The sequence below is a fragment of the Dromiciops gliroides genome, chromosome 5, assembly GCF_019393635.1.
Source record: "Dromiciops gliroides isolate mDroGli1 chromosome 5, mDroGli1.pri, whole genome shotgun sequence".
In the NCBI taxonomy this organism is placed as follows: domain Eukaryota; kingdom Metazoa; phylum Chordata; class Mammalia; order Microbiotheria; family Microbiotheriidae; genus Dromiciops; species Dromiciops gliroides.
In genome coordinates, this window is record NC_057865.1 from 142,744,483 (window position 1) to 142,766,719 (window position 22,237).

General features: G+C 36.8%; 1 protein-coding gene across 4 annotated transcripts in view; it reads left to right on the forward strand.

The window, feature by feature from the left end:
• Positions 1–9,965, forward strand: part of PNPLA8 (patatin like phospholipase domain containing 8) — a 56,536-nt gene extending 46,571 nt beyond the window's left edge. For all 4 annotated transcript variants that reach the window (XM_043966308.1, XM_043966307.1, XM_043966306.1 and 1 more), the window contains exons 9-10: positions 6,436–6,631; positions 8,906–9,965. In XM_043966308.1, the coding sequence (XP_043822243.1) occupies positions 6,436–6,631; positions 8,906–9,180 (471 nt within the window). In that variant the 3' untranslated portion in view covers positions 9,181–9,965. The remainder of the gene's footprint in view (positions 1–6,435; positions 6,632–8,905) is intronic.
• Positions 9,966–22,237: the final 12,272 nt, after the last annotated feature.

The window sequence follows — 22,237 nt, forward strand, 5'->3', positions numbered from 1 at the left end:
CATACTTAAATACAAGTTAAAGCACAACAGAATCTCAAAGAACTTTTTTTTTGAAAAAAGAAAACTTTTACAAATGTTCCCCTCTTTTTTTTTTTTTTTGAATATGCTTATCAAAAATAATACTTCTTTACACTTGCCATGGCAACCAATTTGCCAGGGAAATGCTTCAAAGAGTTTGATCAAATAATCAGTTGAGAAAAAATAACAAAAACAAACAACTCAGAATATGGGAGCACAATACTCCTAGAATTAACATTGTATTATGAAATCAAAACCATCTTGCAATGTTTCAAAATTAGATAGACAAATGAATAGAAGAAAATACACATGGAACAATAAAAGACAATGAAATTCAAACTAAGGAAGTCTAAATGAATGTGAACTTAATATTAATAAGAGTATTATAAAATATAAACTTGATCACATGACTATAAAAAGCTTTTACAAATATTCTCCTTGTTTTAAAAACTAAGTATAAGACACAATCTCAAAAGCATGAAAATCTCTATGAAAATAAACCCATACCATTAATTTCAAAATGTATATGTAATAGCATAGAAATCCTATGTAACCTCTGAACTGATACTATTAATAATCTGAGTGAATTTAGAACACTTTTGATTCCGATATCTAAAATCCCCAATACTCATATCAATACCTTGCTGCTTACTTCTACATTTCTGTAAAATATATACCCTTCCATGGCAAAAGAAGCGGAGTCTTGAACTATGTTGATTGTCATTCTTATTCAGCTTAAGTTTTTCTTCTTTAACCCCTCTATATTGTCTGTCAGTCTTTTCACCATACAAATGCTTTATAAGATTACTAATTAAAGACAAAAGCAGGTTAGCAAAATTATGAACAAAACAAGCATATCTGGAATTTAAAGAGTTTTCTAAGATTGTCTCAAAAGCACAGCCAGGCCTGGGAAGGGCTGAGCCTGAAGCTGCAAATGCAGGTAGAAAAAGTTGAGCATGCGCATCAGATCTCTGGACTTCCCAGGCAGGGGAAGCAATGGGCTTGGCCATAGGAGGAGTAGAGGGTGGGGTCTGGAGAGGAGGGGAGGGACCAGAGCAATTTGAATCAGACTTGATTTTGAACTCAGGCCTGGATTCCTCTTCCCCCACTTTGCCTCCAGGTGCTAGGGGATTAAAAGCTTCTAGAGGGTGGGTCATTGCCTCCAGGCATGCAAAATTAGAGCAACAATTAGTGTTAGAACTGGGAAAAGCTGCGGGAATCTCTTCAGGTTTCTCTGAAAAAGCATGGTTTGGGAGAGGGAGAGATATTTCCTTGTGTGAGTAAGTTGCTGGCTCTTTTAACAAAAATAAAAAGAAAAATAGAAAATCCACAAAAACAAAGCATTAACATGATCTTATCTCCCATTTGTCTGGTTAAACAGACCAAAATCAAAAATAGGATAATTAGGGAGTTTAAAAGGTCCATTCGAAAAAATTCAAAGGAAAAACACAGCCAGTACACCAGTACTTAGCAGTTAAAGGGAGAGGGAGGGGAAATTTCTTACCCAACCAGAAGATCAGAAGACTGAGGGTTAGCTTTCCTCTTCGTGGTCAGCCATCTGTTAAGGGCTAAAATTCTAGCTAGTCTGTCTAAAATATTTAATGAGTGGTCGCCAATAAATTATAAGCTTTAGCAAGAGTTAGACTTTTAAGCATTTATTAAGGAGAATAAGAATTTGGTAAAGAGAGAGAGAAAGGCCTAGATTCCTATCTATTAAAGGGAGAGCGCATTTCTAGCTCCCTTCTCCGCCAGAGTCCAGAGGAAAGAGAGCCCGAGACTCCGCGCCAGTCTCTTCCTTCCTCCTCCCACTAGTCCGCGTCACTTCCTGATACCAAAGACAAGACTCCTGGTCTTGCCCTCAAAGACCTTCGCTTCATGGGCAGAACTCTTCTACAGTTAGTATCCAGCAGGTGGCGTTATTCCAATCGTTACAGGGCCTCCAGTCTAGATGCATTTTTAGCCACTAAAATTGTTTGTCTTTATCTTAGCCATGTCATACTCATTCTCTTGGTCTTTTTTAGCCAGTAAAAATGATGATTTAGATGGGAGGATACATGAGATAAGTGAAAGCATTCAGTTTTTTGGAGGGGGAAACTACCCCCTCAATGCCAACCAACAAGTTTTCATATAGAACCAAAGTAGCATGATTTCAATAAGCGTATGGTATTCTGGTTGAAGTATGCCTCCTGTCTTTCTAATAGCATTTAATAAATAACTTGGAATATTTTCATTTTAAGTTTTGGAATATTGTCAGCACAGAAATTTGGGAATAAAGGAAGAGGAACACTTTTGAAGAAAGGATGTTCTGAACTTGCCTATTGAGAAAATCTTTCTTCAGAATTCTTGACTTACCTGTGTGCTGTCTCAGGCTGTGCCACTTTCTTGCTTGCAGGAAAGTAAAGTTTACTGAAATTCATGGAATTGTACTGTGTATAATTGAAATCTCAAAAAATTAACATTCCCAGCAAAATGACACATCAAGCAATGTAACATGGGGCTGAAAGCAGGCACATACATACATACATACATACACACACACATTCACATACACACACACATACACAAACACATATACAAACACAGAGAAATAAAAGAACTTCTGTATAGAAAATAATAGAAAAGAACCTGCCTGGTGGAAGTAGGAAAAAATCTAGTAAAATGAGGGGGTTTGAAGGAAGAAGTAGTTTTTAAAAGCAGAAGGGAATATCTGAAAGGAAAACATAGAAGAATAGTTATAAGCTCACAAGGAAATGTGGAAATTTATTTTGATTTGGGGACCCTACCTTTGGGCTGAGATTAGAAAGCCTTAGGCCCTCAGGGTCTCTTCTGTGTGGGAGGTGCTGGTGCCCCTCCCCCTCTGCTTCAGCTGAGCCAAAAAGCCCTGTGGGTTATACAAGACGCCAGGTCAGACAGCTGGGGGAGGGAGCCCCAGCTCCCTCCACCCCGAGTGGATCTATCCAAGAGAACCCGGGCTCATCCAGGCTGGGCTCTGGCATAGCCCATGAGGAGGTCCCAGGCACGAAGCAGGGGCATGGCCCCCTGGAGTCCTGGGTGTGGTACTCATGAGACACTTGAGCGTGTTCTTCCCCCCCACCCCCCCACCAGCTGCAGCCCTGGCTGATGGATTAGCTTGGTGTGTATGGGGGAGCAAAAAGCCCCGAGATTTGGGTGAAGAGAAGTAAGATATATATAGACCTGGGAGTTAGACAGCAGGAAGAGGCCGAAGGACAAGATTAAGGAGGACACTGGAGCACTAGGAGAACAGAAGGAGAGGTCGGTGAGAGAGAGAAACACGGGTTCAGAGGTGGCAGTAAGGAGAGGAAAGTTAGAAGCAGGGGGATAGACAAAGTGAAAGGGGCTCAGAGTTAGAATAAAGGACCTGAGTAGTGAAAGTGGAACATACCCTAAGGCAAGAGGCAGCTACAGCCCTTATTGTATTAAAAAAGTTCCAGGCACAAAAGGTGGGAAAAGAGGAAGGAACACAGTCAGGTTGTACATTTTATTTCCCTGTATTCATAATTTTAAGTTGTATCTTATAAATAAACTCTGCTTTGATTATTTAGTTAAGAGGCTTCTTAATCCTTTGCTTATCAATTTTGGGAGTGGAGCAGTGTGGTGGAACTTTATAAATGACCCATGCTAAGTTAATAGCAGTCAGATAGCCAGTCAGTCAAAAGTCCCCAGATTAGGCCCCCAAATTAGGCAAGTTAGCCAATATATTTTTACAGAAAGATGTGAAATAATGTGATGGTGAAAAGAGGCAGGTTAGAGAGATTCTTGAAAGTATGAGTTCTTTCTCCTTGTTGCCCAAATAAACAGTACAAATCATATAGAAAGGTGGGTACAGGTTCACAAAGCGATGGGTACACCTGAAGGATAACACTTATCGATTTATTTAAATAATAAAGGACGTGGCCAGAACATGAGAGATGATTATCCTGCTGTGGACTGTCCTGGTAAGAACACATCTGGATGAGCGTATTGCATTCTGGGTGCTCCATTTTAAGAGAGACATTGGTAGAGAGTGCCTTAGAAAGAATGTCCAGGATGGTCAAAGAACTTGGGTTCATATCCTTCAAAGTTGAAGAAACCGGGAATGTTTAGTATTAGACTTGTTATCTTTGGCCGGACAGGATATGATTAGAGGTAGAAGTTGCAGAGATAGAGATTTCATCTGGATGTAGGGAAAGCATTTAGAACTTCCTAAAGGGGAACAAATTACCATTTATGAGCAAAAAGCTAGTAGATGGCCATGTGAGCGATGTGAGTTCAAAGGGATATCTGTGCCTCAGTCTCCTCATCTATAAAATGGGAATAACTGTCTTACAGCATGGTTTTTGAGGATGAGATAACATGTATAGTGCTTTGCAAGCCTTAAAGCATTCTATAAGGACTAGTTATTTTTATTACATAAACCTTGAGTGATCTCTTCCCTAGATACTTCCTAATATTATGCCTCTTTTTAATATAGCCTAAAATCACAGTAGTTTTATTAGCTGTCATGTCAAACTGGTGATTCATATTTAGTTTGTGATCCATTCAAACCTCAATTTCTTCAGATGAATCATTTTTTAGCTACCCCTCTTCTATCTCATGAAGTTATTTTTTTTTTTTAATTCAAGTGTTGGACTTGACATTTGTTTCATCTTATTAGATTTGGCTCATTGCTCTATCCTGTCTGTAATTAAGAGAAATTGGTTTGGATCCTGACTGCCATGTACTAGCTGTGTGACAATGATCAAATTCCCCATTGTTTTTTGTCTTCAGTTCCCTCTTTGGTAAAAGGGGCAAGATTTCACTAGATGAGTGATTTGTTCTACAAGTTTTTGAATTTATGAATCAATCTGCAAACATTTACATGGTGGGCAGTGGGACCACAAAGATAAAATGAAGCAGTACTACAGCATTCTTTCAGTGCATGATATCTCTTTCCTTACCTCTTTCCATATTTGTGTGGTGTAATGGACTAAGATTTGGCTTCAGAGTTGAGTCACCTTGGGTTCAAGTCCCAATGATACTATATTGACCATTTGACTCCAAGAAAGTTATGTAACTTCTTAATGTTCCTAGGCAATTTAAAAAAACTATTAAGTCACAGAACTGTATCAACTCCAATGGCTCCTTATCACCTTCAGGAGTCTAGATGAAATCCTCTTTTTGGCTTTTAGAGACCTTCATAACCTGGCTCTTACCAATTGTCTTACATCTTACTTGAGCCCCTGGCTGTTCCAGCTTCCAAACCCGGGGATTTTCATTGGCTATCCTCCATACCTCAAGTATTCTCCATCTCTTCCTGTCCCTGGCTTCAAATCCCAGCTAAATTCCCACCTTCTACAGCAAGCCTTTCCTAATTCTCCCTTAATTCTTGTACCTTCCCTCTGTTGATTCGTTCCATTTTATCTTGTATGTAGCTTGTTTGTACGTAGTTGTTTACATATCTCCCCTATTAGACTGTGAGCACCTTGAAAGCAAATACTATTGTGGTTTTTGTTTTGTTTTTTTCACCCCTTACATTGTATCCCTAGGGCTTGGCAGAGTGCCTGGCACATAGTAGGTGATTAATGAATGCTTGTTGACTGACTGATTTAGTGGAATTCAGATTAATGGGGTTTTGCTGTCTTTACCAAGCCCATTGAGATAAATGCTTTATATAAGGAGTTCATTCAAGAAATTGTAAAAGTTTGTATTGGTTTATTCACCAGAAAGCTCTCTTAGGCCAATGAATTTATAGGTCTAGCCAAAAAGAAAAAAGGGGAAAAAACCACCATAAACATATATTTAATGTTGTCTTTTTCTATTCAAGTTTCAATTCTTAATAAGTAATTTAAAATGAAATGCTTTTGCCTACTTGTGATTTGTTATACAGCATTAGACATGATAAATTGAAAATATGCAATTAATAAAATTTAAAATCATTTAGAAACAGTTTTATGAGGACAAATTTGCTTTATTTGTTAGGACAACTGTACTTTTCTGTTAGACTTCTGTAGAATCTAAAATAGTCATTAAAAATGTGCCTTTAAAAAGTAATTCTTTTCATTTCACTAGTTTGGACAAAATATTGAAAGTGTTCCAAGATGAGTTCAAAGGGCTTTTGTAAATAAGAAATGAAGGCTTACTAAGAAACTTACTCATCAGGCCAGTAAATTTTCACATCACTTATCTTTCCATTGCATCTGTAGTGTTTGAAAAAGAAGAGCAGCCAACAGAGAAATTCTCTTTAGATATAATTATGTTAAATACTTTTCCCTTAAAAACATGATACTTCTTAGGTTCCATCTGGTTTAGCAGGCTGTTCTGAATCTTATTTCAGAATATATATAAAAGACATTTTTATTTTAATGGTTTTTTTATTATATCACTTGTAAATAAATTTTATTTTCTCAACATGTTTTGTTTCAAATTATTAACTTTCAGGATGGAGGTTTGCTTCTGAATAATCCTTCAGCTTTAGCAATGCATGAGTGTAAGTGTCTTTGGCCAGATACCCCATTACAATGTATAGTATCCTTGGGCACTGGGCGTTACGAAGGTGATGTGAGGAACAATTTAACATCGACAAGTCTGAGAAGTAAACTGTCAACTGTTATCAGCAGTGCTACTGATACAGAAGGTTAGTGCTTATAGTTTTCTGTGCTTGTTTTGCTCATGTCCTGATTCTGATACACACTAGCTGTATGATCATAGGTAAGTCAATTTCTCAGTGACCCAAATAATTTTCTAGTTTATAAGCTACAAACAAGTTACCCATCTACATAAGTGGAGGAAGTTTCTCTATGAAGAGTTCCCCAAGCTGATGATGTCACAAGCCTCACACAAAAAAAAATCCAACTAAAATATAACAGAAAGTACAAAGGGAAGGGGGGGCGCATAGGAGAAGTCAAAGAGCTTGAGGGATATTTGAAGAGGAAAACCATGACTAGTAACAAGACTCTCTGACCTGGGCCCTTCTACTTTTTCTTTCCACGACCTAATTCCTGGCTGGGGATTTACCCACACATCTCTGTATCCAGCCCTAGTCTTTTTCCTGTTCTTCAGTCCCACATCATCAGCTGCCTAATGAACATCTCAAACTGGATGTCTTAAAGGCATTTCAAGCTCAAACAATTCATTATCCCCCTGCCTCTGTCAAACTCCCCCTTCTTCCAAACATTTCTATTTAGGTCAGATTGACCTGAATTCTTCCAGTCCCCCAAGTTCATAACCTCAATATTATCCTCAGTTTTGCATATCTAATACATCTTTCTCAATTGCCTTCTATTCTCTTTTTTTTTTCTTTCAATTTTTTTTGGGGGGGGGCAGGGGGGGTTAAGTGACTTGCCCAGGGTCTCACAGCTAGTAAGTGTCAAGTGTCTGAGGCCATATTTGAACTCAGGTACTCCTGAATCTACGGCCGGTGCTTTATCCACTGCGCCACCTAGCCGCCCCCTATTTTTTTTTTCCTTCTATTCTCTATTCACATAACCACCATCTTAAGTTAAGGCCTTCATCACTTCTCACAGAATTGCAATGGCCAGCTAATTGTTCATCCCATCTCACATCTCTCCCCACTCTCATTCTGCATATAGCTTCCCAAGTAATTATCCTTAAATGCAGATCTGACTTTGTCACTCCCACTCTCAGTAAATTCTAGGATCTCCTTTTACCTCTAGGATCAAATGTAAATTTCTCTGTTTCGCTTTTAAAGCCCATGACAACCTTTCCCCCAATCTGGTCTTTTCTCTTCTGATCATACATAGCACTTTATATCCCATCTCTTTGTTTTTGTACTGGCCAGCTCCCTTGCCCAGAATGCCCTCTTTCACTGCTACCTTATGTAATTCCTCCAGCTTCTAGACTGATGAAGCCTTTCCTGGTGTCCCCAGCTGCTAATGCCATCCCTCACTACTTTTAATTAAACACTTTTATTTTATAGTGTACATATACTTGCATATTAGGCATGTTTCCATATCTGTTGTGATGTACCACTCAGAGTTGGAAGGTGGATTCACTTTCTTTAATAAAAACATATTTGGTAAACCCCAGGTAAAAGCATTCCAAAAGATAGTAAAAGAATACTGCATGGAAATAAATGCAGTTCGCAAGGAAGTTTACTGGGGTCTTAGGCTGTTTGTGAGTCTTAGAGCTCTCTGTGGTCCAGATCAGTTAACTCTGGGACAGAGTTAAGCCAGACTCCCAGCTTTACCCTTGGCTCAAAATAGCCTTGGTTGTTATGTACTCGAGCACTACCTGCCACCCCTCTCCCAGTGTCACTAGTGTTGTGGTCCACAGCTACTAACATAGGTATGTGTTGTCTCACCTAACAGACAGTATAAGCTCCTGGAGAGTAGGGATTATTTCATTCTTTGTATCTCTAGTGCCGCAGCACAGTGCCTGGCACATAGTAGGCACTTAACAAATATTTTGTTGATTGATTGACATCTGAGAGAATCAGGGAAGGTTTCAAGGTAAGGATGGGGGCGTTGCTCAGGGGCAGTGAGGGTCAGCAGTTGAGCTGAGATTTTCAGAAAGATGAGAATTCTGAGGTAGGTAGGAATGCATTCTGGGTATGAGGGACAGGTTGTACAAATGCCTGGTAATTTAATAATGTGATATAGCAAACTGGAATTAAATTTTACGAATTTCCAATTTGTAGCCTACCTCATTTTATCACATTATTCTTTGCCCCCCTAAATTCATCTTATGCATAATTCAAAGTAGTTACCGTTTTAAAAAAAAATAGTCCTTTCTAATGGTATTTATTATAATTAGATTCTTTTTTTTACTACATTGGTGATTAAATATGAATGGTGAAGTAAGCAGAACTTTATAGATCAAAAAGTAAAGGTAAAATTATATCATCATTTAGAAGGTTTCATTTTTAACTTGTCTTTTTGTTTTTAAACAGAAGTCCATGTAATGCTTGATGGCTTTTTACCTCCTGACACTTACTTTAGAATCAACCCCGTAATGCGTGAAAACATACCTCTGGATGAAAGTCGAAATGAAAAGCTTGACTTCTTACAGTTGGAAGGAATTCGGTATTTAGAGCGAAATGAAGAAAAAATGAAAAAGCTTGTAAAAATATTAACCCAAGAAAAAACAACTCTACAGAAAATTAATGATTGGCTAAAATTGAAATCAGATATGTATGAAGGTCTTCCATTTATATCTAAATTGTGAAAAAAAAATTGCATGCACCATCCTAAGTGTGAAATCTATTCTAAAAGAGCTATCCAATTCTATGAAAAATTGATGCATATAGGTATACAAAATAATTTTATGACATTTGTTAGTTGTAGAATATGCTGGGGGAAAAAAAACCGTCCAGACCAGCATGAACAGTTCAGGGTGTTTGGTCCAGAATTTATATTGGAATTAGGTTTTTATGATGTTAATAATTATTTGAGCTTTAAGAACTTACCTGTTGTACCACTTGGTTTTAGTAAACATGGTGGTGTTTTTGTTTTTGTGTAGTTTTAACATGTATTAATATTTGTGCCAAACAAGACACTGGAAATTATTAGAAGGCTGTATTTTTGCTTTAAGGTACCATAATCATGTTGAATTTATTTGAACGTTATGTTGTGTTGGGTTTTTTTTAGTGGAAAATCAAAATTTTTCCTAAGAATCTATTCTAGTATGTTTTTACATTTCAGTTTAATAATCTCTTAATGGATGTATGAAAACAGGTGTTTGCTTCTGTTAGAGTCTTTTCACAAAAAATAAAATAGCTTTAAATAAATAATTTAATCTCATAAAATTTACTTATACCATCAAAGAGTTTGGCTCAAGAAATATATCACCAATTTACTGGTGTTTTTCTGAGATTTCAAAATACTGTATGCTATCTTTTCTGTATCAGCTCTAGCTTTTTCCTTCATTGTTTGAGAATCCTTTGAATTCATTGAAGAAAATATTCCTATCAAAATAACAAAATAAATTCCTGAAGTAATCTGCTCCAGAAAGACTAATGTTATTTTTTCAATGTTAACCATGTTCAAATGTTTCATATGAGTACAGCCAACTGAATGTTTTAAAGAAAGAAACAATTCACATCAGTTATTAAGTGAATAGCACTTTTAAAATGTGCAAAGTTTACATGTATTTTCTCCAAAAAACCTCAAAACAGCCCCTTGAGATGGCCAGTATATGGTATCATCTTCATTTTAGAGATTAAGAAATTGGATCTCAGAGATATTGTGAATGACGATTAGTGATTGTCAGAGGTAGGATTTGACCCAGGTCCAGATTTTACCAGGGAATGATATAGCTGACTGAAATTTAAGACATCTTTATTGTTAATCAAAAACATCTCTGTTTTTCTCTTTCTCAAAATTTGTCATGGAAACTTAACATTGGTTTGGAAAGCATGCCCCAGGGAAAATTCAGGGAGGATAACTTGATTGTTCTACATAGCTGCATGTGGAGCCCCAGGCTACTTCCTGTTTCACAGGTGTTTAATTTAGATTGCAGGACCAGTTTCACAGTACCACGAGAATAATCTGAAGCAAAGCAAAACCTAACACTTTCAGAGTAAACAGCACTTAACTATTGGTGGTATGTACTTCCTTTGGCCAGGGTCCACATCTTTCACTTTCCTACTAAACTAGTGTGTGTTTTGAGAGGGAGGTTTCAGCTCAGTACAACCAGGAGCTTGTTAATTGTAGCTGATTTAATTTCCAGACAACTCTGAATCTAATAAGTTCTTTATCACCATCCTACTTAAGGCAGAGACTGGAAAATTTCTTGTCAGCCATGCTTCAAGGAGAATGAGAGAAAAATGGTTCTAAATTATCAACATAAACTGCTTTTAGGGAAATAATTCAAGTATTTATGTACCAAGGTACCTATGAAATAGAGAACTGTTGAAGTTCAAGGCAATAATGCCATGTTCAATGAATGTTAGTATGCGATGATGGTATTATTTTTTAGTTAAAGCACTTATCTTCCCTACTAGAATTTTCACTCTCCTCTCCCAAACAGGTGTAAATTTTATATATATATATATATATATATATTTTAATTGATTATTTTCCCCTGAAAAATGTGCTTCTCCTTCCAACTCCACTGTGTTGATGACCTTCTTCCTGTGATGTTTAATTTAATTATTTTATTAATAAGGCCAACAGGTTATTAATAAAAGGATGGTCATTTGGATGTCTCTCTTAGATGAAAAGACCCCTTAGTGGCAGTAGGGTCATAGTTTATATGCCCTTTGAAGAGAAGGTATTCCTGAGGTGTGACAATGAACTCAGATTGCTTAACACAAGACAGGTGTGGGTTATATTAAAATGAAGGCCTTGGGGTAAGTGACTTTGACTGGTCAAAGAAATATCAATTTCCATATCACCTATCTTGATAATAGGGAGAAATCAATACTTCCCCAGACCTGTCTGAACAAACACAGTGAGCATGAATACACCAATAGCCTAAACTTAGAATTTCTTCTACTGTTTGATTAGATCTTGGCCTGGGTAAATCTATAAGATGTTTCCCACACTATTTGGTTTCTGGATGAGAAAGTAGAAAAGGGGGAAAGCCCTGATACAACACAATAATTATTAAATATAAGAGAAATAATGATTTTTCACACTCCCAAGTGCCTACCTAAAACCTCAGTCATCTTTGGGAGCAGCATGGTACTGTGGAAAGAGTACTGACTAGAGTCAGAGAATTTGTCTCTGATGTTTAGAACCTGTGTGAACCTGGGTAAGTCACTTAGCTTCCCTGTGCCTCAGTTTCCTTATCTGTAAAAAGGAAGGCATTAAACCAGATGGTATCTAAGGTCCCTTTCAGCTCTAGATGTGTGGTCCTATGACTTCCTAGTCCCTCACTTGGAACCCCCCATCCAATTTGGCAGAAGGCCCTCTCGATTCTCCTTTCACATCTCTTGCATCTGTCCATTTCTCTCTGCTACCAGTTCAGTTCCTCATCACCGGGTTCCTGTTTTATGTACCTACAATCTTCCCTTTCTCTAATCCATCTTTCACATAGCTATGTCTTAAGGCATAGGACTGACCATGTCATTTCCCGCCTTGCCTAATTGCCCAACAAAAGAATTCCAATTTCTTGCCCTGGCATTTTATGGTTCTCATCAATATGACTCCAGCCTACATTTTTAACCTTCCATCAGGTAATCCATATTCCAGCCTGATCCCATCTCATCTCATTGCATCATCAGGAGGCTTAAAATGCACTATTTTCTCATTGCTGCTTGTGAAATCTTCTTTCATGACTGAGCTTAAGTGCCTTCTCTGTGATGTACCTTCCTGAAAATGTCCTCTCCTTTGTAAGATTTTCCTACAGCACCTTTGCCTAGTTTTCTTTCCTTGTCTCTATCACACTACCTTAGATTTATTTTATGTGTATGAATACTTAGCTCCTCCAGTGGCCAAGAAGATACTGACGGAGTCCGTCATTTTTTTCACCTTTATATTAATCACAGTGATTTATACATAGCATGTACTTAATAAATTTTGAATTGAATTCTATTCATTGCATAATTATTTACATAAAAAAGATAGAAATTGCTTGACACTATAGCTAAAGACATTGGAATTACTAGAGAGAAAAGAACAATGACTTTGAATCACTTGTATTTAGTGAGGTGTATTCTTTTTTCCAGTGCAATGATTTCCATTTTCCTAGTAGCACTGTGTTGTAGTGAAGAAAGCTGGGCACCTCAAAGTACCCTGGATTCTGGTACTGATTCTAGCTAGGCTTCAACAGAGTTGAGTGGGGGAATGGAGCCAAGATGGCAGAAGAAAGGCAGTGACTTCCCTGAGCTCTCCCCAAGACCCCTCCATTTGAATAATTCCACAACACAATTCCTGGAGCAGCAGAACCCTCAGAAGGACAGGGTGAAATAATTTCCAAGCCAAAGACATCTTAGAAGGTCTGCAGGAAGGGTCTGTTGTACTGGAGGGAAAATGGAGCACAGTTCCATGCAGGCCATGCTGGTGGAGACCCAACTCCAGCCTAAGCCATGCCAGTGAACCAGGCTTTGGGAGCCTGTGAATCAGCTGCAGCTGTAGCTGCTTCTGGAATTCAGCACACAGACAATGAGGGGGTTGTGCAATTAGCCAGGGGGAGATTACAGGAATCTCTTTACTGGTGCTGAGACAGGACTCTGTTGTTTTGCCTTTGCTGAGATCTGAGTTGCAGTCTAGGGTGGTGGCCCATGCAGGGGAGGAGTGCAGGGACACTGGGACTTGGAGCCACAGTAGAGCAGGGTTTTGCTCTGGCTCCCAGGGTGAAGAAGTAGGCCTGTGGCTGCTTGCAGGCCTGGGCACAGGCCAGGGGAGTGGTAAACGTGCCTCTTCTTAAATCGTACCACCTTGGAGGAACTAGGGACTTATAAATTCCTAGAAGTATTTCAGAGAACAGCTGCTCAAACCCCCTGAAGCTTGAGACAGTGTGCCCTCCATCCTGGAAGCAGTGTCCCACTCTAACAAAGAGTTAAAAGTCAAGAAATAGGCTGGGAAAATGAGCAAACAGAAAAAAATGCTGACCCTAGAAAGCTTCTATGGTTATAAGGAAGATCAAAATACACTCCTAGAAGAAAATAACAAAGTCAAAGTGCCTACATCCAAAGCTTCCAAGAAAAATGTGAATTGGTCTTAGGCCATAAAAGCACTCAAAAAGGACTTTGAAGATAAAGTAAGGGGGCAGCTAGGTGGCGCAGTGGATAGAGCACCGGCCCTGGAGTCAGGAGTACCTGAGTTCAAATCCGGCCTCAGACACTTAACACTAGCTGTGTGACCCTGGGAAAGTCACTAAACCCCAATTGCCTCACTAAAAAAAAAAAAAAAAAGTAAGAGAGGTAGAGAAAAAAATGGAAAGAGAATTGAGAGCAATGCAAGAAAATCATGAAAGAAAAAATCATCAGCTTGCAAAGCCAAATTAGTCAAATGGAAAAGGAGATACAAAAGCTTTTTGAAGAAAATAATTGCTTAAGAATTAGGATTGAGCAAATGGAAGCTAATATTACTTTATGAGAAATCAAGGCACAATAAAGCAGAACCAAAAGAATGAAAAAATAGAAGGCAATATGAAATATCTCCTTAAAGAAACAACTGACCTGGAAAATGGATCCAGGAGAGATAATTTGAAAATTATTGGACTACTTGAAAATCATAATTTAAAAAAAGAGCCTAGACATCATCTTCCAAGAAATTGTCAGGGAAAATTGCCCTGACATTCTAGAAGCAGAAAGTAAAATAAAAATTGAAATAATCCATTGAGAACCTCCTGAAAGAAATCCCAAAATGAAAACTTCTGGAAACATTATAGCCAAATTCCAGAGCTGCCAGGTCAAGGAGAAAATATTGCAAGCAACCAGAAAGAAAATTCAAGTATTGTGGAGCCAAAGTAAGGATAACACGAGATTTTGCAGCTTCTACATTAAAGGATTGGAGGGCTTGGAATATGACATTCTGGAGGGCAAAGGAACAGGGATTACAACCAAGAATCACCTATCCAGCAAAACTGATTATAATCTTTCAGGGGGAAAATGGAATTCAGTGAAAGAGAGGACTTTTAGGCATTCTTGATGAAAAGACCTGAGCTAAATAGAAAATTTGACTTTCAAATACAAGACCCTAGTGAAGCATAAAAAGGTAAACAGGAAAAAGAAGTCATAAGGAGTATTAAAAGGTTAAACTCTTTACTTTCCTACATGGGAAGGTGATAATTGTAACTCATAAGAACTTTCTCATTATTAGGGCAGCTGAATGGAGTATATTTAGAGAGAAGGCACAAGTGTGAGTTGAATATGAAGGGATGATATCTTTAAAAAAATAAAAGGGGTGAGAGGAATGAACTGGGAGAAAGGGAAAGGGAGAGGTGGAATGGAGTAAAGTATCACATAAAAGAAGCAAGAAAAAGTTTATGGAGTGGAGGGGAAGATGGGGGAGGTATTGGGAAGTGAATGAGTCTTATTCTCATCAGTATTGGCCCAAAGAAAGAATAACATATACGCTCAATATATCCCTGTGGGGAAGTAGAAGGGATAAGGGGGGAGGGGTGAAAGAAGGGAAGGCGTATTGGGGGAGGGGGCAGTAAGAAGCAAAACACTTTTGAGAAGGCATAGGATGAAAGAAGATAGAAAATAGAGTAAATGTCTAGGGGAGGGAATAGGATGGAGGGAAACAGTAATAGTAGCTGAAAAATTGAAGCAAGTTTGTCTGACAGGCCTCATTTCTCAAACACATAGAGAACTGAGTCAAATTTGTTAAAATAAGAGCCATTCCCCAATTGATAGATGATCAAAAAAATGAAGTTTTCAGATGAAATAATCAAAGTTACCTATGGCTATATGAAAAAAAAAGATTGGAGATATTCAGGTCAAAACAATTCTGGGTACTACCTCATACCTATTGGATTAGATAATAGGACAGCAGAGGAAAATGGCAATTATTGTAGGGGATATGGGGGAAATAAGACATTAATACACTCTTGGTAGAGTTGTAAACTGATTCAAACATTCTAAAGAGCAATTTGGAACTATGACCAAAGAACTATAAAACCATGTATAATTTTGACCTAATAATACCACTTCCAGGTTGGTATCCAAAGAGATAAAAAAAAACTCAAAAAAGTTGAATTCGAAATTAGGGAGATGCCCATCAATTGGGGAATGGCTGAACAAATTGTAGGATGAGATTATGATGGAACACTATTGTGCTATAAGAAATGATGAGCAGGATGCTATCAGAAAAACCTGGAAAGACATACATGAGCTGACACAAAGTGAAATGTATGGTATACAAAATAACAACAATATTGTAAGATGATCTGCTGTGAATGACTTTGTTATTTTCAGCAATAAAATGATCCAAGACAACTCAAAAGGATTTATGAAAAATATAATCCATTTACAGAGAAATAACTGATGGTATCTGAAAACCAATTAAACCATAATTTTTATTTCCTTTTTCTAAGTTTTGTTTTTGTTTGTTTTCTTTCACAACCTGACTAATGTCGAATTGTTTTGTATGACTACACATGTATAACTTACAATGAATTGCTTGAGTTCTTGAGAGGGATGGGGAGGGAGGGAGGAAGAGAATTTAGAACACAAAGTTTTGAAAACTGATATTAAAATTTGTTTTTACATGTAATTAAAAAATAAAATTCTAAATAGGAATCTAAAAAAAATAAAGTATCTTTCACACAGCAAAACAACAACAAAAAACAAACCAAAAAAACCACCCCACAACAAAAAACTTAGTTGAGTGACTTTGAAAAAGTCACTTAAACTTTTTAGGCCTCAATTTCTTAATCAACAAAATAAAAAGAAAAGTGTTGGTCTGGTTCTAAAATGCCTATAACATGGTGATATGGTAAACAAATTCTGCAAAGTAGAAGCGGAGGTGGAACTATGATGTCTTAAATTTGTCATACACAAAAACAAATTACAGATGAGTTTTCATCTATGAGAAGCAGAGAAGTATAAAGCTAAGCTGGGAAAATGAGTTTTGTGATAAAATTTGTGAAAATGCATTAAGAATAAAATCATTTGTGATGCTCAAAAAAATGAAGGGGTACATATTTCAGAATTCTTAAATTATTCATTGATATGCTAGCTTGACAATCCTGTTCTTTATATACAGGGGCTATTCTCTCTGGTTAATAAAATGTTAAATACACTACCACAGAAATGTCCCGAGATGGCAGTGAGCTTGAGTAAATTACATAGTCCTGCACTTTCTCATTCGTTTTTGTCCTGGTAAAATCAGGTCAAAATGAAATCAAGGGCATCCTTGAAGGGAAAAAGAAGTTACAATAAGGCAGCCTAGCCTGAAGGGTATGAAAGGAGAAGGGCATTAGAAATAGTTCCTTCCACTCAATGACACCACAGAAAGAGGTTATGAGCTTATTTTAAGAACCTTACCCCATAGATTTTTAAAAGAACCTAACCCCAACCAATCTCATTAAAGTGTGAAAACAGGAATTGTATTCATTTTAAAATATGAATAATGACTACTCAGAAATAAAGGGCATTTTTTTTTGTCAAATTAAAGTTAAAACATACTTGATTTTTAAGCTAAATTTTACCTTAAAAATACAAACTTAAAAATGAGATATGTGACACCAAGTTTTTACCATCTACACCAAACATATACTATGATAGTTGATATTTTTTATCTTTAATCAAATAATGAGGTACCTTAAGCTGACCAAAACAGATTCAAGTCTATTCATCTTTGAGATCTAGAGCTTAAAATGTCCTACCTACCACCAGCTCAAAATTAGCTTGATATAATATAGTAGCAGAGACTAATTTGAATGAGTTTAGTTCTTGTGTAAGATGTCTGGATTTTATCATCAGGAAAATAAGGTCTTGTGGCAATCTCTTATAAAGCTCACAAAATAATGTAGTAATTTGGTTTTATGGCATCTACCACTCCTGTTTTTCATGACTATCTTGGGTTTGACAGTGACCTCATCTTCAACTGGGATCCTTTTTTTGCACGAAATTTCCAATATTCTAGGTTTTATAAAGCTTTACTCCCCTCCACAAAGGTGTTAACTTTTGAAATAATGCACACACACACACACACACACACACACACAAACACTTGTTTACTTGAAGTGTGTGCATGTACTACAATGAGATTAAAACTGTGTATTGTAACAGTATTTTTACTTACTGTGTCAATTTCACTTAACTCCTTCAAGTTTAATAGATGTCACATCAAAACAGATGTCACTAATGACCAATTTTAAGAATGTCATTTAACTGGTAAAAAATAATAATAATAAATTATTAGTCTCTGAAGAGATACAAAATGTTGAACTGGATTGTGTTTTATCAAAATAATGTATTACAATGGAATTTGTTCATAGTGTCCATAGTCAGTTGTGTTTTCACCAAGTATAGTGACCATATTTCCATTAAGTGGGGACATATTTTTGCTAAGCAACATAGAACAAGGCCAAAATTAAAGAAATTTGGATATAATTATTAAATGTTTCAAGGAAACTTGCACATGTTTTTCTAATATGAGTTCATATTTTTAGAAAATATCAATAATTTAGAAATAAGCCTTTCTCAAAATGGCAGCTTTTTCATTACCACTTCTGAATGGTTTGGCCTTTGATTGAATACAGAATGTGAACCAGTTATTCCATTATATCTGTTATGGCAAAATTTTTCTTCTTGTTTACAGCTTTAATAGATATCACTGGATTAAAATTTGACTTTGTAGAATACCATAATCCATGAGATTTGGACAGTTGATTCCTTAGATCTGAGGCAGATTCTGAATCTATCAAAAATGCTGGGTCAGTATAATTGCTGTATCAATAGGGGCAAGGAAATGGCAGTAAAAGCAAAATTCTGTGTCCTTTGATGGGCTATATTCTAATGTCTAGGACTCTTCATGTTAATTAGACCAAAAACTATTCATTCCCTATTTGTAGGAAATATGCTCAGTCATATTTATGTGATAAGGACCTTTAGATTAGAGGTGTTCAAATACACAGGGTGTTCTGCAGTACTCCCTAGTGAATATCCTGCTATTCCTAACCAAATTAAAATGTAACTGGGAAGTATTTAACAAAATAAGTAAATAAAATAATAAAATAAAATTTAAAATTTAATGAAATACATAAAAATACAATTTTTGTTGTTGAGTAGTTTCAATCCTGGCTGACTGGCAAAGATATTGGAATGGTTTGCCATTTCCTTCTGCAGCTCATTTTACAGATAAGGAAACTGAGTCGAACAAGGTTAAGGGACTTACCCAGGGTCACAGAGCTTGTAAGTGTCCGAGGCCAGATTTGAACTCACAAGGATTTATCTTCCTGACTCCAGGCCCAATACTCTATCACAATGTACCACCTAACAGCCCCAAGAGGAAAAAAAAATCCACACACAATAGGACATAGATAAGTGATAAGGTGAGGGTGGTTGTTGTTGTTGTTTAGAATATTCATTTTTGGACATGTTGAATTTGAAATGCCTATGAAACACATAGTCTTAAATGTCTAATAATGATGCAGAATTGGAGCTCAGGAGAGAAACTAAGGTTGAATATAGACATCTGGGTGTTAAGGGCTAAAATTCTAGCTAAACTGTCTAAAATATCTAATGAGTGGTCGCCAATAAATTATAAGCTTTAGCAAGAGTTAGACTTTTAAGCATTTATTAAGGAGAATAAGAATTTGGTAAAGAGAGAGAGAAAGGCCTAGATTCCTATCTATTAAAGGGAGAGCACATTTCTAGCTCCCTTCTCCACCAGAGTCCAGAGGAAAGAGCCCGAGAGTGAGCGCCCGTCTCTTCCTTCCTCCTCCCACTCCCTGCGTCACTTCCTCCCACCAAAGAAAAGACTCCTGGTCTTGCCCTCAAAGACCTTCGCTTCATGGGCAGAACTCTTCTACAGTAAGTATCCAGCAGGTGGCATTATTCCAATCGTTACAGTCCCCCCTGTTGTTCCTCAAGAAACAAAATGTTTCCTTGACGGAACAGTAAAAAGAATATAATAACTATTGCTAACTAATAATATGTGAACAACAATATAGAAAAGGAAGAGAGGAAAGTTTTGTCCAGAGGGGCGATTTTTTGTCCTCATGAACCGACGCTTTGACATTGGTCTTGCAAAGGGAGGGCCTCCGCAGAGAATACATGTTACAGATGGTGTATATTATAACAGAAAGAGAAAAGAGAAAAACAACAACAACAACAACAACAACAAAACAAAACTGTTCATTTAAAGTCTCTGAAAGTCTTTTCTCAGATGTCCTCTAGGTGTAGTCGTGGAATGGAAGTCTTTTCAGGGGTTGATGTGTGGATACTGGTAATCAGCCAGGAAATTTCCTACAAAATTGAGCTTAACACAACTTTAAAATAGCTTTGTCAATAATCAAATCAAACAATGAAAGTTCTCAAAAACATGTCTAAGGGAATTCATAATCTTAGTTGTTACACATGAAACATATAATAAAACAAAAATTGAAACATTCTTTAAAATTATAATATTACTATAGTCCCCCTTATGGAGGGTAATTGAGAAGACAATTGCTGCAATATTAATTATTAAAAATAATTTTTATCTTTGTTTCATCACTTTTTGCATCATCTGCCTAATTATCCTCATGCCATTATGAGAAATTAAAAAATCTAATATAATTGGTAACAGGTGTCAAGGTCAAATTCAACACTGTATTTATCATGACACCTGAGATAATTATGGGGGTTACCATAAAAGAACAGAGAAATGATGGGATATGAGCATTCCCACACTTGAGCAATATGTACTGCCCATACAGTATGCCAGGCTTAAAATAGGTGGATGGAATATATGTCCATGCCACCGAACATATTGGAGGAAACTGAGTCAGACTTAATCAGATGCATGGGATTGAGATGTCCATGGCATCAGGCATATAGGAGGGAGCATAGAAGCCAGGTATAGAAGTGAGATGGGTGGGATGAATACTTCCAGCCATCTGTACAATATTGTGGGGAAAAATAAAATAAAATATTAAACCAAGAGAATCCAACCTCAACATTTGTCAAAAGCCGTTCCCTTGGCCATACCTTAACTTCGTGCATGTCTCCCCTCATGTAACAGTTCAATGTCTGCTCTTTGCATGTATTCCTCTTGTGATTGGATGGCATCTTGGCCAACTGGCATCTGATAACTCAGAATAAAGGCAATTAATGTCTTAAATGATAAGTTCCCATAATCCAAGTCTCATATGGATTTAAAAATTGAGGATAATAAATGATTGCAAAAAATGTGAATACATCTTGACTCAGAATATAATATATAATTATGCAACAATTTCAAATAATACCTTTTTTTTTACTTAGTATGCAATTTTTTTTGAAAAATCATAACATTTAAATATAAGTTAAATCACAACACAATCTCAAAGAAAACTTTTACAAATGTTCCCCTCTTTTTTTTTTTTTTGGAATATGCTTATCAAAAATAATACTTCTAGAATCAATTTACACTTGCCATGGCAACCAATTTGCCAGGGAAATGCTTTAAAGAGTTTGATCAAATAATCAGTTGAGGAAAAAAATAACAAAAACAAACAACTCAGATTATGGGAGCACAATACTCCTAGAATTAACATTGTATTATGAAATCAAAACCATCTTGCAATTTTTCAAAATTAGATAGATAAACGAATAGAAGAAAATACACATGGAACAATAAAAGACAATGAAATTCAAACTAAGGAAGTCTAAATGAATGTGAACTTAATAAGAATATTATAAAATATAAACTTGATCACATGACTATTGTAAAAGCTTAAGTATAAAACACAATCTCAAAAGCATGAAACTCTCTATGAAAATAAACCCATACCATTAATTTCAAAATGTATATGTAATAGCATAGAAATCCTATGTAACCTCTGAACTGATACTATTACTCTGAGTGAATTCAGAACATTTTTGATTCCGATATCTAAAATCCCCAATACTCATATCAATACCTTGCTGCTTACTTCTACATTTCTGTAAAATATATACCCTTCCATGGCAAAAGAAGCGGAGTCTTGAACTATGGTGATGATTGTCATTCTCATTCAGCTTAAGTTTTTCTTCTTTAACCCCTCTATATTGTCTGTCAGTCTTTTCACCATACAAATGCTTTATAAGATTACTAATTAAAGACAAAAGCAGGTTAGCAAAATTATGAACAAAACGAGCATATCTGGAATTTAAAGAGTTTTCTAAGATTGTCTCAGAAGCACAGCCAGGCTGGGGAAGGGCTGAGCCTAAAGCTGCAAATGCAGGTAGAGAAAGCTGCACATGCGCATCAGATCTCTGGACTTCCCAGGCAGGGGAAGCAATGGGCTTGGCCATGGGAGGAGTAGAGGGTGGGGTCTGGAGAGGAGGGGAGGGACCAGCACAATTTGAATCAGACTTGATTTTGAACTCAGGCCTGGATTCCTCTTCCCCCACTTTGCCTCCAGGTGCTAGGGGATTAAAAGCTTCTAGAGGGTGGGTCATTGCCTCCAGGCATGCAAAATTAGAGCAACAATTAGTGTTAGAATTGGGAAAAGCTGCAGGAATCTCTTCAGGTTTCTCTGAAAAAGCATGGTTGGGAGAGGGAGAGATATTTTCTTATGTGAGTAAGTTGCTGGCTCTTTTAACAAAAATAAAAATAAAAATAGAAAATCCACAAAAACAAAACATTAACATGATCTTATCTCCCATTTGTCTGGTTAAACAGACTAAAATCAAAAATAGGGTAATTAGGGAGTTTAA